General features: G+C 36.2%; 2 protein-coding genes across 6 annotated transcripts in view; one reads left to right on the forward strand and one right to left on the reverse strand.

Annotated features, from left to right (window-relative positions):
• LOC110834272 (uncharacterized) overlaps positions 1–2,800 on the reverse strand; it is a 54,107-nt gene extending 51,307 nt beyond the window's left edge. For all 3 annotated transcript variants that reach the window (XM_087354178.1, XM_022073243.2, XM_087354177.1), the window contains exons 1-2: positions 2,274–2,800; positions 507–858 (exon numbers count right to left, since the gene is read on the reverse strand). In XM_087354178.1, the coding sequence (XP_087210304.1) occupies positions 507–858; positions 2,274–2,438 (517 nt within the window). In that variant the 5' untranslated portion in view covers positions 2,439–2,800. The remainder of the gene's footprint in view (positions 1–506; positions 859–2,273) is intronic.
• Positions 2,801–3,258: 458 nt separating this feature from the next.
• On the forward strand, positions 3,259–16,896 carry LOC110834275 (putative divalent cation/proton antiporter TMEM165). 3 transcript variants are annotated; one of them, XR_015536610.1, is made up of 8 exons: positions 3,259–3,359; positions 4,327–4,382; positions 5,352–5,577; positions 6,428–6,603; positions 6,688–6,876; positions 7,794–7,899; positions 9,297–12,401; positions 12,713–16,896. XR_015536610.1 is itself a non-coding variant. In XM_022073249.2 (6 exons), exons 1-6 carry the CDS (start codon positions 4,230–4,232, stop codon positions 9,368–9,370), a joined length of 924 nt encoding a protein of 307 aa, XP_021928941.1. In that variant the 5' UTR covers positions 3,879–4,229; the 3' UTR covers positions 9,371–16,896. The 3 variants fall into 3 exon arrangements, 1 of the variants encoding a protein (XP_021928941.1); XR_015536609.1 differs by lacking the exon at positions 3,259–3,359 and having other exon boundaries at positions 3,879–4,382; XM_022073249.2 differs by lacking the exon at positions 3,259–3,359 and having other exon boundaries at positions 3,879–4,382; positions 9,297–16,896.
• Positions 16,897–18,498: the final 1,602 nt, after the last annotated feature.

The following is an 18,498-nucleotide window of genomic DNA, read 5'->3' on the forward strand; positions in this document are numbered from 1 at the left end:
AAAAAGGCTGTAGATCTTAATCAGACTGATATTTCATGTTGTGTCCCTGTTTCTTTTCAGAAGTCAGGACAGTTCAGATAGTACAGTGAACAGGCTATGGGCTGGATGACCAGGGTTTGATTCCTTGAGGGTAAAGTGGCTGAGGCACAAAGCTGAATGCTTGCCTCCTCCTCGTGCTGACATTAAGAATTTGTGGAGTGATACGCCAATCCCCTGTATGTCTGCATGGTGTTATGCTTAGTTAAACACAAGGGCCAACTTCATCTTCACAAGTTTATTTCTTTTTGTAATGAGCTGTTTTTGAGGAAATCTATAAAGTTTCTGATGGATCTTCATGTAAAATAAAACTGATAATGGACTGACATGTACCAAAATTAATTTCATACAGTAACTTGCAGTATATATTTTCCTAACACAAAATTTAATCAACATGCTTTAATATTTTAAAACATTAAACCTATGGGTAAACTGCAAAAATGCATAAGTCAATAGTGAACTCTACTCACCACCATAAACCATAACACCAAGATCTGTAACACATTTCTTATGTGATGTTACCTTAACATAATTGCTGTAACACCACAAAAGAACATCACCATTATTATGACCTGTTGTAACACATGTTCCTGAAGTCTTCATACATGTCACTGGCCTTAAGCTGGTGTCTTCAAACAAAGTTTTTGTGATAAATGCCCATTTTCCAACATGATGCCACTGGCACCATGTTTTGTAGACTATTTTCCATTCAGAATCTCTGAGAGACAAATCATGCCACCCTGGATAACAGTTGTTCAACAGGTCTATTCTTACATCTCTACTAATCTCCTTCACACAGCAGGTTTTCCATATATGAGTTCGCTAATAAAGAAAATTACAAATTATTAATTGACTTTTAATCAAAGATCATGAAGATTTATAACACATTATTCATACACATGTAAATGGCAGAATACAACAGTATGACATAACAATATTTTGTAATTTTTCTACAGTATGGAGCAGTGCTTCTTAAACTTTAATTCAAAGATTTTCACAAATCTCTAAACCAAGTAAAACTATAAATGTGTACATAGCATTAGCCAGGCAACCACTTGTATATAATTTATTAATTAGTTTCGAAGTATAATTGGAGTCTATGCTATTTAGGCTACAATATTTAATTAAACCTTTGCAGAACTATAACATAATGCTTGAATTTGGAAATGTTTACTAACTGGAAACTTCTGTTCCAATTAAAGTTATGATAAATTATTAAAAAGTATCCTATCCTGTGAAGTAATGATATCATGAGAACCATAGGATAAACAGTTACTAACATGTTCATCACTTGCATTTAAATGTCCAGTGTTGTTTTGCTACAATCTGAGACCTGGCCATCATTTATAATTTCTGCACTAGTATCAAACTATAAGCTGAAGCTCAGCCTGCTGCTTTTGTCTGGGTGTCTAATCAAACCAAAACAGCAAGTATATTTCATAATGGCCAATTATTCCTGTATTCTAAGCATTATATCATGAAGCTAAATAGGGGATGGGCAGACATGGCTAGATCTCAGCACTAAATAAAAAATATATTTTATAAATAATTTCTAGTAATATTATACAGTTCTGGTAGCTCAGAAAAACAAAATCATTGGCTGTGGGGCCAGACAGCTGGAAATAAATTCCTGATAGAGGTACTGGGAATTTTTCTCTTCACCATCATGTCCAACACAAGAAATTAATCAGAGTAGGATTTGAGGTTCTTATGGCAGTAAGCACAAAGTCGAATGTCTTCTAAGTTGTAACACTGTGTATTCTGGTAAAATGTTATCAATGTTTCAGAGGTCCTTGCTGCCTCCATCATTAGGATGATAAGTAATCACTCTGATGATGGAGGTAGCAGGTACCTCTGAAACTTCGGTAAACTTCTGCCAGACTGCAGGATGCTACAACCCAGTAGGCACCCACCTTCAAGTTTATAATTTGTAAACTCTTGTGAGTTAACATAATAGCAGCACTCAAAACTTGCATTTTCATTTAGAAAACAATGTTTAAAAAAACGTAAATAAAGCATCAGAAAACTGTTATTGCTACAAATTCAAAGTAAAAATGTAGGCTTCCTGACTTAACCTCACAATATTGTTCTCTAACCTAGACTCACAGAATTAGATAAAGTTACTACCATTCATCGTCCATCTCTCATTATAAATACAAGTCACTGTGATACATAATGCCCATGTGATAATTTACACTTTTCTTTTAGACAGGATTTTAACTTAATGATTACTGTACCTGCGACAAACTTCGCACCAAGTCCTTCCACAACTTGCACACTTGTTCACAGCGTGCAAGACATTTTCCGTCTACATATGAAAGAATTACTTCCGTAACCTGTGTATTTAGATATGGAATCATCTTGTCATTCATGTTCTTTCTTTGTTCCTGCCCTGCATACATTTCTGCACAACACTCCAACAACCACCACTAACAACCAGTGTCACGGCCCCAGTCAGACATCAGACTGTAAACGGAACGTGCCAGAATCCAACTCGTATTAATTTTTATACTGCTATTGTGACATTACTCGTCGAATATGCGAGTTTTCAAGGTAATTATATACATGATGCTTTCGAAAAGAGCAAGATTATAAGTATTACAATGTGTCTGATGTGCTCGTCTGTTTCACAGACTTTGCACAGCTGATGGCCCATTTGTCTATTATCTTATCAGAATTAAAACACTTGTGTCTCATTCTGACATATGAATATCACGAAACCGAATGCTATTTTATATCCAATATAGGGAGAAAACCTTATTTACAAGGAGGCATTTACCTTGGTTGGCAATGGGTACAATTTTATAACCAACTACCTGTCACCATTATTGTGATGTAATGGCTTGTCAACATTTCCTAAAAAAAATGGTATTCATTTTTGCGAATTACAAAAGACCTAGTCCTCTCATACATTGTGTAAAAAATATTATAAATTAAAAATAATTATAAAACTGACGACGTTTCAAGCTACTGGGCCTTGAAGGTTTACAGGGGACATGCATTATTAACTTCAGGACTTGTGATGCGTAGAGCTAAATATCTCCTTCTGGTCGAACTGAACTCAATCCGCATTCAGTTTATTCAGCTATTCCGGTTTACATTGATTTATTGACCCGACCTCGTTAGCAGACCCATTCGTTAAAAGGTTACAAAGTTCGGAAGTGTGATGCAATAGATTACAGTTCCAATTGTCAAAAGAGTGTGTGCTAGTTATCTGTGATTGTTGACACTGGAATTTATTGACATCGCAACTTATCAGGCTTGCCAATCATGGATCATGAATAGTTTGGGTACCATTTTATTGAGGAAATCAGTGCCACTGTGTAAGATGCAAAACTATAACTGCGTAACTTTATTTAATAAATTATGATATGCGATTTTAAGTTAAAAAGTTACAGTGGAAGCACGGTTCCGGAGAATTTGACGTAAATACGTCTCTGTATTTAAATTATATTTACGTCTCTGTAATGTAATGTAAAGTAAAGTAATGTAATGTAATGTTATCTTCAATGTCATCCATCTTGTTACGAAAGCGGATTGTTAACGGCAGTAATGTAACACAACAATGCCGAGTAAACAGATGACGTTTTCTAGGTAACAAAACAATGCACGCAAGCTGACCATTGTTGTCGGTCCATATTTACACATTGTTGTCGATTTGTTGATACGGATCTTACACATTTTTCTGTCACTTTTTTGCGAAATGACCCTTCCATATAGACGTATTTACGTCAAAAATAACAGTTCTGTGCTTTGTAAGTACTAAATGTCCAGCAATAGCCCCGCATATAGTCTCTAGTAAGCTAAATTCTAGTGCCTTGTATTGTATTGGTACCACTGTCGCTACAACATAAATGCCAACGGTACAATGTTTACAACGACGCGTTGACATGCGTATTGTCATACAGTCATGAAATGAAAAGAATTAGATAGGGATTAAGTTACGATGGCAAGATTGTTTAATTTTTAATCAGCATGCCATCAAATTGGAATAATTGTTGCCAGTTTTTATAATTCAAGTTAAGGCAAGGCTGGTTGCAAATTAGTGAGACGTATTATCATCTGAGCAAATATTTTGGAATTATATTTTTCGTAGCTGTTCTTAATAATCTGCTCCTCATTTTTGCATATACTGCGTTTTATAGTTCTGAGGTGTTTTTATTATCCATGCGTCTTTGTGATAGAATAATAAGATGACAGTGAATATATTGGGAATACAGTGGAGATACATTCCTAAGAGACATATTCTTTTATTTGTGGTGCTTGTATTATCTTCTTCGTTTGTTCAAGCTGAGAAGGAACCAGTTGAAGTCGATGGTCCAAAATCAGATAATCCGCCTTCAGTAGTATGTATATTTTTACAAGTACCATATGCTATTGTATTGTGTAGCTTTAATTCAGTGAGGATGGAATATAGTATTCTGCAGTAGTAATCTATAGAATTCTAGAATAGAATGTAGTATATTCTGTAGTAGTATAGAATTCTGGAATTGAGTGTAGTATTTTGCCCCACTTTACCCACATGTAAGGCTTTTTTAACTTTAACTATACCACAGTATTGTAACATAACCCTGTTGTAAGAATTATTAAGAATTTACTTTTTCTGTTAGACTTCTATTATGTGAAGGACAAAATAATTCAAGAAGGTGGTTGTTATGACAACATTACACAGTAGAATAACGATCACATTCTTGTCCTCTGTTCATGCATATTCTGTGATCAGGTCTGCACCTAAACATACCTTTCTTGATAGTAAATAAAGAATAATTCTACATGGCAGAAAATTTGCACTTGTACAATATTGTATATTCCATATATCCATATTCTTTTCATTGAGTGCGTATAACACATTTTAATTTGATAATGTGCAGCTGAACCCGGTTCCTCAAATAATACTTTACTTCAGTTCATTTGTTAAGTTAGCAAAAGTTATTTGACAGATATTGTAAATTTCTTGTATATAAGGAATAAACATCAGACATATTACCAATAAGTTAAGCCTCTCAATAAAAACTATGTGTCAGTGTGCTATGTACATGTTGCTACTCATTTGCATTTAATGTGTTATACTTGAGTATTAATAATAAGTGACCATTTGCTTTTAACTCGGGTGTTATGGCACCAGTGTTGTTCTTGCGTCTGTGTACATATATAACTAGGTAGGCCTACTGATTCAGATTTTTGTCAGCAATTGAAAATGCGCACAGTTTGAGGCCTGAGGCTTGCTACTAGGATAGGAAGTTTAATTTGTTACTGTTAAAAATTTGTTTCATGTTGTCAGCTTACAATAACGAGCATTGTTTGTCCTTTTACAGAAAGGACATATTTCAGAAGCTGCTGATGTAAATAGTGAGAATGAAAATGGAAGTAAAAGCAACGTTGGCTTCATTCATGCATTTATTGCATCTATATCAGTTATTATTGTGTCAGAGTTGGGAGATAAAACCTTTTTCATTGCAGCCATTATGGCAATGCGACATCCCCGTCTTACTGTATTTCTAGGAGCTATTTTTGCCTTGGGGCTTATGACGATTCTCTCAGGTAAGTTTCTATATGACATTGTTAGGTGTGTTTATTAAGAATATTGTAAAGATATCCACACTGTTTATAAGTTGCCAAGAAGTTCCCAAATCTACATTTATTGTGTTGGTTTTTGCTGTATTAGCCATCACCAAATTGTAGTATTTGAGGTTTTCATAGCGGTGAGTCTGAAGATTGCTGTCTTCTGGGTTATTGCGTGTCAGGGCGATGAATGTTATCACCCTGATGACAGAGGCAGTATGACCTCTGAAACAGTGGTGGAAATCTACCAGACTGCATGGTGCAATAACCAAGAAGACAGCAATCTTCATCACCATATTGTATGCTTCAAGTTCATAACTAAATCATACAATGGTGCAACATGAACATTAAAGCTCATGTGAGTGAAGACAGCTTAACTTGCAGCATAGCAAAGCTAGCAGCACTGGTCTATTGACTTAGAGCAGCAGAGTTTTTTTGGAGGGTAAAAAGGGTAAAAATAATTTGGCCTTGAAGCATGCAATCTGGTGACAGCTGTTACATTTGTATAAAAGTTTTCCCTTTCTGCATTATGTTTTATATTTTGAACATGGTGAGGGCATTACACTTTGTTAGGTGTGGCTGAGGGTTAATCCAGGATTCTGTTTCTGAAGCTGAAAGCTGTATTGTTGTTGAATGAAGTGGCCCTTAGTTTATCAGAATATTTATGGCTTTGCTTGCTGATTATGAATTTGCTGTGCAGCTACCAAAAGGGTTATGAGATTTGAGGTGCTCAGAAGTAATGAGGTGATTATATTCTGGGTTGACATTGTAGTCTTGTAGATGGTTCCCTTTGTGTTTATTTGTAACTGTTATATGTTCCCCTTTACAGTTGTGTTTGGATGGGCAGCAACTATAATTCCTCATGCCTACACTTATTATATATCCACTGCCCTTTTTGCCATTTTTGGGCTAAAGATGTTAAAAGAAGGCTATTATATGTCTCCAAATGAAGCACAAGAGGAGTTTGAAGAGGTTCAGTTGGATTTGCGGAAGAGAGAGGATGAGGTATTAATTTGCTTCATGTAACACCCACTGCTGGATGCTAATATTTGTCTTAAAACTGACAAATAATGTTTTTTTTATTTACAGTATGAGAAGGAAGCATCTTCATCCTTGATTCAAGATTCAGAGTCTGGGATTATTAGAAAATCTGTAAAACCTGGAAAAACTATATTATCCTTAATATCTAGAATCTTTATTCAAGCCTTCACACTTACATTTTTAGCTGAGTGGGGTGATCGTTCACAGTTAACTACAATTATTCTTGCAGCCAGAGAGGTAAGTTGTGATTATCTGTTTATGGTAAAATAACAACTTCATCTTTCACAGATTAGGCCCTGACATGTTCCATTCAGAATTAATGTTGAAATTGTGACTTTTCTGATATCTGATGGGACTGCTGGTTAGGTTTGGTTCAGTGCAGCCCCATACACATACAGGACAGGACAACACAGAAACATACATCCATATCTACCCTGAATGAGATTTAAAAGCAGTTGTTATCCCTTTATTTGAGTAGTCAAAGACATAAGTATGGGTTTTACTCCTTCCCCCCCCCCCCCCCCCCCCCCCCCCCCGCCACACACACACACACAAACACAAAAGAAATGTATTCTACTATTTCTTTTTGTTGATAGATTTGATGTAAATTTTTTTTAAATTTCAATGGCATTACTTCAATTTTCATCAAGAATTTAATGTTGATTTATTATTTGCAAGATTTATAACTAATGTGTTTGGCAAATGAAGTGCTGCACTAATAAACATGTACAACTACTGCTGTAGATCGTTGCAACCATTGTTTAATTGCAGATGATGGACCATGAACATGCTTAAAAATACAGAAAGACATTGTAGCCCTTAGCTATAAGTCATATGCAGTAACACAGAGCAACCTACACAATTATACAATATATTTAGTTGTAGCATATGAACATTGGTACATATTATGTTATCCTGCCAGTTCTGCACAACAACATTAACAGAGTTTTACTGTGTATCTTAGGGATTATTCTTGTTTTTTGTAGTTGCACAGAGCATAGACAATCACTGGATATTTGTGCATAATCCTATATCATCTGTGTTCACCCATTTGCCATTTTAATCTTTTGATTTTGCCCGTTACACTGTCATTTTGCTGGTAGTTGTAAAGTCCCTGGTGTGGCATAATGTTTCAGGTTGTCTTTTTATTGTAGGATGTGGTAGGCGTCACAATTGGAGGAATTCTTGGCCATGCCCTTTGTACAGGGCTGGCAGTTATGGGAGGTCGAATGATAGCTCAGAAGATATCAGTCAGAACGGGTAAGGCATATCTTTGGTTCTTCTCTTCAGTCAGTAAACATTTGCATATTTTCTTTATATATGGTTTATTGAATGTTGCTATTAATAGCTATCATTAGCACTAAATGACGCATCTTTCTCCCACTCAATCAGTATTTTCACAGAAAAAGTAAATAAGTGATTGTGTACATATATTTGTCCTGTAAGTTAATTAGTTTTGTTTGTTATATATAACTTACTTTTAGCATAATTTCCTTGTTATGTAGGAACTTAATTACATTTTATGGACATTAAATTTACTATTGTACAGTTTTAAGAAATTAGTCTGTACATAAATGTTGATACAACTGTATCATCAAATTTGTGTGTGTGTATGTGTATCTATGCCCCTAAATAACTTTTGAACTAGTCTTTTATTTTTGAAAAATTTATGTGAACATTGTGATTAGTGAATTGTGAGGGATGGAGGAGAGAGTGGGCTTGTCTATTTAGGGTACTGATTCAGCTTTCGTCTAGAGACACTGAAGGAAACCTGTCAGGATATCTGTCCATAACTGGAATTCAATCTAAGTATCTCTTGAATGAGACAGATGATTTCTGCTTTTAAACTCATATCTATTGGCAGAGATACAGAGATGGTGGCCGTGTAAATTCTAATGTAGGAACGATGCTAGTGTCATTTGTAGGGATTTCTGAGTTCTATGAGATTAATTTTTGTTTTTGTGAATTTGTTGGTGTGTTGATACTTTATTAACTGTATAGATTATATAGTGTTAAATGAGAGGAAATGGAATGAACTGCAAAGGTTAAGGATGGAAGTGTTTGTGACATGATTTCTAGAGATATCCCAGCATTTATGTGACGGGCCTAAGAAACATATCAAGGTATCTGGCATTCGTTCTGAGGTTCAAACTTAGCATGTTTGAAAAGAAAAACAGGAATACTAACCTCTAGACTGCAGCAATATGTTAACTGACTCTGTAGAGCAAAGTCCTTCTTGAGAAGCTAATGGTCACTCTGCATGCCAAGAAATTTCCCACATTTTATGAAACCAAATGGTTCATCACCGTGTCCATAAGAGCCCGGCACTGGATACTATTCTGAGCCAGATGAATTAAATCCGTCTTCAGACTTTATTTTCTAGAGATTATTTTTATTTTTATCCTCCAGTCTAGGCTTATTTACAAAGTGGTCTCTTCCATTTAATTTTTCAGACTTGAATTTTGCATATATTTCATGTCCCTTTTATACATGCTACATGTTCCACCTATTTGCTCATTATGTAATTTTCTGTATTATGCTGTTACTTCCTTTCTTTTAGGTAAACATATTCCCCTCAGCACCCTGTTTTTAAGTGTGCTGTTTAATCTTCTTGTCTAGGTTTAATATTAATTCTATTTTTTCTTTTTCTTTTTCAGTGACCTTAATTGGTGGACTAGTGTTCCTGTTATTTGCTCTTACAGCATTATTTTTTGATCCAAATGCAGAATAAAGAGTACTTCTAGCAGCACCTGTCACATAAAGCATGAAACTCAGCCCAGCAGTATAGTTACAAATTTGCTTAATGGGCAGTTTGATTATTCACAACTAATTGTGATCGATTTGTAATGATTTTCACAGTCTGTGCAAGAAGCCCAGATTTACTCCCTTTATGATGGATGAATATATAAGGTATTAAGTTATTATATTATAAATTATACATGGATGGCCTCAAGTTATGATCAGATGATATAGGTGGCCGAACACATGAACATTTTATTTATAAGGGAGCATGACACTGATATCAATTTACATGTTATGGAGATGGCAGACTTCTGGGATATTGCATGTAGTCTCTTGAAGTTGGTTAGGGTTTCAGAGGTGTTAAGGCTGGGGCCACACGACCGTACAAAGTATGTCCGTTGTAATGCACATCGTGACGTCCGTCATAGAATTATGATTTGTAAGTAAATACAATACTATTATTTTTTTTTCTAAATCCTTTCAAGCTGCCACGGTTATTGGCGCTCGTGTGGTGTCCTCACCTACGTCCGTACAAAAGTACGTCTGTTGCAACGGACGTACTTCGTATGGTCGTGTGGCCCCAGCCTTACTGCTTTCATCATCAGAGTGATGAATAAGCTGCATGTGGAGAAGCAGGTGGTAGAATAGGAGCAGGCTTGACCAGTAGGTAAGGGGGAGAAGGATTGAGGTGAAGACAGTCAGAGCAAGTGAACCATTGTCAGAATATGGGTGATCAAAGCCTTGGAAGTTCTTTATTAAAGTGCAAGGCAAAGTTCACTCTTATTTTGATGTATCTTTGGCCACTTCAATCATTTTCATGAGCCAGCAAACTTACAAATAGATGCTTCTTGTTGATGAATGGACTCATGTCCTCCAAAGACCACATTCAAACATAAAAGAAAGTGATTGTAATTGTTATGTAAAACATGTTTTAGTAGCATCCCATAAAAGGAAAATCCCTCGCTAACCTGGAAATACCAGCCACAGTGCATCACATGACATCCCTCTCTCCCCTGCTTCCAGCAATTTCTTTCTTTTCTTTCAAAAGACCCTGTGCACATACCATCACCATAATGAATATCCTCTCTCATTTGTTTCACTTACAATAAATCTTTTAAGTAGGATTTGAGATTTTCACTGCGGTGAGTCTGAAGATGGCTGGCCCCTGGGTTGTTGCGCTGTGTAGTCTGGTAGAAGTTTACTGACGTTTCAGAGGTCTGTGCTGTCTCCATCATCAGGGTGAAGAATAAGCCGCATGTGTGGAAGCAGTTACATCACTTCACATCACTTGTTTTTTGTTGAGAAGTGAGCAAACCATTTAATTTCATGAAGATGGCTGTCTTCTGGCTTGAAGCACCATGTAGTTTTTTAGAAGTTTACCAGTGTTTCAGAGATCTGCTTCCATCATCAGGACTGATGGAGGCAGCAAGACAGCCGTCTTCATACTTCCACCATGAGAACCTCAAATCCTACAATTTCATTTCATAGTGAACAAACAGTGAACAAGTTATACACACGTGTAATTTTGATCATTTTGCTGCGGTATGGCATGCTCATACTGTAGGACTACATTTTAATGTTTTGTTTCACATGAGGCATAATATTTCTTCTGTATTTTTCATTAGAATCTAATCCTATAAATGAGGAAGTAGGTGAGCTTTCTATAGTTGGATGTCAGTCTTTTTTGCATAAAATTAAAATGTGCCAAAGTGTTTATTAATACCTTAACCACTTTTGTTAACCTTTTTAGACACGCTCATGTTTACATATTTTTAATGTTGAGATATATTGAATTTCAGTAGTGTTAGAAACACACATTTATTTGTTAAAAAGTAAGCATCAATTAGCCAGGTCTATATTTCGGTGAAAATGTTACTGCATGTAAAAAGTGCAGTCAGAAAGTTATTTATTTTAGTATTAGCCAGTTATGTATTGGTCATTGTCAGGTAATGGTGTGTGTAATCATTTTGATGATGCTGATGGAATCGATCTAGGGTTAAGGTGTTGCGCTCCTCTGCCAGAAGTCTTGCATTTACACCAGGCAACTCCAGTGGGGATTTGAACTCATGCATATTTCTTCTGACATATCTGAAAGAGATGAAACTTTGTGAACATGGGGAATATCTGGTCCCTGCTACAGCTCAGATTTAAGTTGCAGGTGTGCCATTTCCTTCTTCATAGTTTTATCAAGAATAAATAGAATCCTTCTTGGGCTACCAACTGTGTAAGGTGGTTTAATGGAACCATCTATGTTCTTGTCCTCAGGGTACTGATCTTCAGGACACTGAGGTTGAAAACAAAGCTGGTTCTTGAAATGTTGATGTTTCCTCCATTAAACCACCTGACATGGCTGGTAGCCTGAGAAGAATTCATTATACTTAGTCGTTGTGAAAGCTTCAGATCATAATAATAGAATCCTTACTCATCTCAGAAGTAGGTTCCTTTACCCTTATTAGATGAGGGTAGAGGGCAGGAAGATCAGTAGACCATAACTAGAAGGACTGGAACAGAAACATTTAGTCTTCAATAGAGGTTGAAACTTTATAATAAATAAATAAAAATTGACAGTGGAACCACAGTTCCCTAGTTAATGTTGAATAACGTTTAACTGTAGAAGTATATTTGTACAGAAATAAAATTTTATTTACACATTAATGTATACATTTACATCTTATCTATACGTGACGTCATCCACGGACGGCTTATCTATGTGTTGCGTCATGTACTCAACACACTCACTCTAGAACCCTTCTCTGTTACCAAATAAATGGCCAAAACTCCTAAACCGTAAGAGTTAGCTGAAATATGTTTGCAAATTTGAAAAACTCGTGTTTATTTACGTATTTCACTTGCAATATGTCCAGATCTAACTCTTACGCTTTAGACGTGGCAAGCGGTTGAAGTTAAGGAACGAGGTTATAGTTATTACATGTTTTGGGTAATTATTTCAATATGCATTATAGAATAAAGCAAACATCATGTAGAAAAAACCCTTTATTTACTCTTTAATTTACATGTAGGTTTATATGAGCCGGGATAGCTCAGTCAGTATAGTGACTAGCTATGGGCTGGACCACCGGGGTTCGATCCCCGATGGGGGCAGAGGATTTTTCCTCCAGCCTTTGCGTCCGGACTGGCTCTGGGGCCCACCCAGCCTCCTATACAATGGGTACCGGGGTCCTTTCCCGGGGGTAAAGCCGGCCGGGGCGTGATGCTGACCACTCACCCCAATCTAGTGCCGGGGTCAAGGAAGAGAGGAGCTATACCTCCACTCACCCCAAACGCCTACATGGCGTATAGTGGGACAAACTTTACTTTACTTTACATGTAGGTTTATATTCTCTATCTTACATAGGTCTCGAGTTATTGGCGTTTGAAAAAGTTGCACACCAGCGTTACCTTACATCGTACAGTTTCCGTTGAGTGTACTGTGATTTTTTAAACGTTATTCAACGTTAAAAAAACTTAAATAATGTAACATTCATGGGTGTTTGTGAAAGTTTGTAGCTAAAGTTGTTTATGGTCCTGAGTTATGTTATTGTTTTGTGGTGGACTGGTTTGCCAATTTTTCGAAGATCTTGGCTGTTTGCATCTAATGGACGTCTCCTTGTTCAGCAGAATTTGAGACAATATTTTTTTCATTGTGCTTAATGCAAGAAATCATAAACCTCTTCATCCAAGCAAAATATAAGTAAATTATTTTTCCTACCTGGAGCATATTAATTTCAGAGTGTATTCTAGGATACTCTGAAGTAAGTGACTGAATAATATTCTACTGACTTCTTAATTTTGATTTCCTTATTACTTGCTTGTTGTTTTGTATAAGCTGAGACTTCTGTTCCCTGGTAAAACACAAACGTCGTGGAAATGTTAGTTTATATATTTGATGTGTATTAGCTGTGTTCTAAAACAATTTCTACAGTATGTGACACTATGAACCAAAAAATATACCCATCCCTCTAATTACAAAAATCTGTTGTTTAATTTGTTAATTTATAAGATAATTATCATTATCGTGGTTGTAATGAAAATGACCATTACATCATCGTTTATAATTTTGCTGTCTTCAAGATAAGTGGAAACTAGCAACACATTTTTGTATTCAATTGTTCTAAAATATTTTAGGCATATTTAAGATAAGAAATATGTAATGTGTATTTGTCTTCTTTTAAACCTGTTTCAACTTTATGTGGATTATCTGCCCGTATGTATTAAGGAAGGAAAAATTTAAGTAAGAAACATGTCTATCAAACATAACGGCCAAGAGGTTGGCTTCCTTCGTATTTAAGAGGTCGTGGGTAAAATCTACCATTGTTTTATTTTTTATTTTATTTATTTTAAGTTAATTTTTGTTTGTGTTAGAATTGAAAAATCTGTGTTACAACCAATGAAATTATGCCCTATATGTAATCAATGTTTTATTATATGTATGTTGTTCGACTGACTAGGTTTTCTGGGTCATAATGCTATGTTCGTGGTCTTCTGCGTTCTGACTCTGTGTAATCTTGTACACAGCAATCTTCTTCCTGCCTTGTGAACCTCAAATCTCTTTCTGATGGTCACAGAGGTTGGGCATGTATAAATGTGAAATAATATACTAGGTGATTCAAAAAGGACTTTACAACTTTGAAAGTGTATAGAAATTTAATCAGAAAGCTTACAGAATCGGTTGAGGTGTCATTTTGTAGCAACACAAATCAAGTTTGACTCACGTTGTGCTGTAGTACCGAATTCCGTCACCGAGAAATGGCCACTTTCACAGGTGCGGAGCGTGCTCGCTGTGTGCTGTGGTTTGAAGAAACGAAATCTGCGACAATGGTACAACGAAATTTTCGCACCCAGTATGGCAAAGGATCCTCCCAGTAGACCTACAATTTACTCTTGGCACAAGAATTTTGTTGAGACTGGTTGTTCTGTTCGCCATGACAAATCTCCAGGTCGCCCGCGTGTTTCTAGTGCTGTTGTGGAACACGTTCGTGACAGCCCAAAGGTGAATGTGTTTTGTGCCATTAGCAAAGTTAAAGTGTACGGCCCGTTCTTTTTCCATGAGAGAACCATCAACGGTATCGTGTATCTGGATATGCTCGAACATTTTCTCATACCACAGTTAGACGAAGATGACCAAAAAGGACGCATTCACTTCCAGCAAGACGGCGCACCACCTCACTACCTCACAGAAGTCCGGGATTTCCTCAATAACCGTTTCCCAGGTCGGTGGATTGGTCGAACAGGGTCGATAGCATGGCCACCTCGTTCTCCAGATTTGACACCTCTCGATTCTTTCTTATGGGGGTTCATTAAAGATCGTGTGTTTGTTCCACCCTTACCTGCCAATCTCACTGAGCTCAAAGCTCGAATCACCGCCGCAGTTGCAGAAATGACACCGGATATGCTGGATCGTGTTTGGCAAGAAATTGATTTCAGGTTGGATGTCTGTAGTATCACCAATGGCAATCACATCGAACCAAAATGACTGTTTGAGGTAAAACATGATTTGTTTTGCTACAAAATGACACCTCAACCGATTCTGTAAGCCTTCTGAATAAATTTCTATACACTTTCAAAGTTGTAAAGTCCTTTTTGAATCACTCTGTATGTTATTACTGAAGATTTCTGTCTTCTGGGTTGTTGCGCTGTGTAGTCTGATAGATGTTAACCAACGTTTCAGAGGTCATACTACACAGCGCAACAACCCAGAAGACAGAAATCTTCATACTCATCGCTGTGAAAACCTCAAATCTTACATATATGTTATTGCTGTTAGAGATATGTTCTTGTTCTGTAATTGAACGCCTTAAGTTCATTTGGCTTTCAGGTATTATACATAATAAAACAATAGATTAACCAACTGCATGCTATTTTACTGATTCTTAAATGGTAAATACCATTTAAATTTACTAAAAAGTGTCAGTTGAACCACGGTTCTGGAGAATTTGACGTAAATACGTCTATACGGAAAGGAAGTTTATGTATTGGCTTTATTCTAAATATTTCCTTTATACATGCTTTACAATTGAGTAAATTTTGATTAAGACATTGCTTATTTAACTTGAATTAGTTACGCTTAAGATGGGTCTGTGGTAGCTGAAATATGTTATAAAATTTGTGCACTTTAGAGTATCAACATTTCGTGTAAACACCATATCTATACAGGATTTTGATCTAGTAGTACTACATTGAGGATTTGACATCAACATTAAGCCAAACGTTTCCTCCATAAATGTGACAAAGCTTTGATTTTCCTCCTTCTTTAAATCAATGTTAAAATCTGTCAATATTATCGGCATTGTATTAGGATCTTCTGTGGCCATAACTGAAAACATCTTTGTATAATTTCTCAAATGACTCAAAATAAATCTCTTACAATCATCAATAGGTGTGTGCTTACAAATATACATGATTACAATTAAAACTTTTTCACCATTGACCATACACTCTGCCGCACAGATATCACCTCTCTTTTCAGCTGCAGTTATTCTGTAATCTGCTCCATCCTCCTTAGGTAGCTTCATCAACAGATAGCCGTGGTAGTTGCTCCATGTTTCTCGTACATAGCCACTCCTCCTGCTCTTTGTTCCTCACGCATAAATTGCGTGATGCATTTTTAACCTTCCAAATATACAGTTTCAGTGTTGTGCATCCACGTTTCGGTGAGCGCCAGGATATCGGTATCGGCACTAGTTTTTGGTATTTCTTTTGGGAACTTTACGTTCATTATTTAATACTTCTATTTTTTTACGTTTTCTGTACTGTCTCATATATTCTGCTTTATGGAGTCTTTTAGCTTCAATGTCATCCATCTTGTACATAGTATGACGCAACAAACTAACGCAACAACAGATTACGTAATAATTCTTATATAAGATAAGTACTTGTGATATTGTAAAACGTTTTTACCAGCACAAAATTATCTAGTCTACGACGCACTTCTTCTACAAACGAATCACAGCTCTGCTCTTGCCGCAATAAAGAAAGTAATGTAACACAACAATTCCAAGTAAACAGATGATGAAACAATTGGTTTCTTAGGTAACATAACAATGCACGCAGGAGTCCATATAAAAGTTGACGTCTCTGTAATGCCGAGTAAACATGACGTTTCCTACATAACAATAATGCCGATTAAACAGATCACGTTTCCTAGGTAACAAGAATGCCGAGTAAACACGACGTTCCATATCGGATCTTACACATTTTCCTGTCACTTTTTCGTAACATTTTTTCGTTGGATGACACTGACCCTTCCATATAGACGTATTTACGTCAAAATATTTGCATTTCAGAACCTATTTATATTCTGAAAATATTATTTTCATTTTATTACCTGTTTCATTATGAGAATATGTGTAATGTCGTCCACACAAATATTACTGGTGACAACAGTTGTTATATACTGATCAAAATACAAACATTATTTAAATATATTTCAGTGAATAATGTCTATAGTTGTACAGGAATTGCTGGAATGTCTAGAAATTATAAAATACTGTAGTAACATCTGCAGATGAATCTCAAGTGGCCTTTTCTCTATATATATGATATATGTCCTGCATATCTTATCCTCCTTGATTTTATCACCCCTAATTTTTATTTTGTGAAGAGTACAAATCATGAACATAATGCAGTTTTTCCCATCCTCTCGTTACTCCATCTGTCTTGGGTCCAGATGTTCCCCTCAGCACTTAATTCTGAAACACTCTCAATCTGAATATTTCCGTTAGGGTGAGATAATAGTGTTGTATATTTTAAAAGTAGACAGGAAGTCAAACTATTCTTAAGTGGCTGGTAGGAAACATTTACCGAATTATTGTAATCTTAATTTCGTCTTGAATGCAATTTAGATTTGTTCCCACCGTTCTCAGATATTTTAAGTTTGTGTTTAAAGGTGATAAAAACTTTTTGAAATTCTGTCTAGTTGCAGTGCGTAGCCTGTCCGGTAAAGTGGCACGTGTTTCCCGCCCACTGATAGTCATCGCCTCTCCTGATTTTGAGGCAAGATTATCTTGGTGTGGTAGCTTCCGGTTTATCAAAACTGCGTATCTGTTCGGCATGTGACTACACCAAGAGCTGAATGGACTGCGAATTGATTATGTACAACAGGAAATGGACAAGTAATTATTTAACCCCTACAAGGCCAAATTGTTTTGTCTAAAATGGATTTTGGTGTAGTATCTCGAGGTAGACGATTTGGGTTTGAGTCAGGTGTTGCCTATGCAGTGAGTGTCTGGGATTTTCCCTATGGCGGAAGAGACGTCTCTGGTTCCAATATTAAGAAATAGTCTCCATGTCGCGGTGCTCAAACACGGAACATTTTATTCTATTGCAACAATCTTAAACTTTTATACGGAAAACGTATGAAAATAAAGAATGGTTCATGCTGTCTACGACGGAGAATAAACATGGATTGAGGGTGTTTTTGAAATAAGATGATGATATTATTTGAGATGGACGACGGCACTTAACGTTTGGGGAAAATTAGAATGCTCTGACAATTTTTTTCAGAATATCTGAAGGGAAGAGACCACAAAGAAGCTTCTTGCTGCTTAACATAATTATTCTGTTACTTCTTGTTCGCGCGTTTTATCCCTGAAACTACCCAGCAGATTTTCAAGAAACTTCAGACTGAATTTAGTTCGGCCCGTATCTGTTCAAAGTAACCCATTCTTTTTATATAGCTCTGATCGATCTTAATTTTTCTCAGAAATGGTTCTTGATATGAACATTTTATACATGAGAAAACATAGATCTTGGTAGATAAAATGTTATTTATAACATTTTTCGACATGGCGAATGCTTAACGAAATTCCTGTAATATGTATTTATGACTGCACGGTGTTATACTGAATTGTAGCACGAACAGCTTAGCAACAGTATATTTGTATGTGCATCGGTCCTAAATAAACATGAAGGGTAGTAGGATAATTGTACGAAATTACAAAGAAGGTACTTGGAAAATACGTGTACCCAAATCATTTTGCGTGTTTCTACTTTTATTTTCTGGTATGGTCCGGTGCTGGAAGGCAATTTAATGCGGTGGTGGTGCTGTTCTGGAAAATCCGATTAGAATCAGGCAACCTTATTAACACAAACACGTTCAGAATTTAATGTGTCTGTTTC

Source organism: Zootermopsis nevadensis, unplaced genomic scaffold (genome assembly GCF_977971745.1).
Source record: "Zootermopsis nevadensis isolate Lab colony 2312 unplaced genomic scaffold, Znev_1.0 Znev_ptg000022l, whole genome shotgun sequence".
NCBI lineage: Eukaryota > Metazoa > Arthropoda > Insecta > Blattodea > Termopsidae > Zootermopsis > Zootermopsis nevadensis.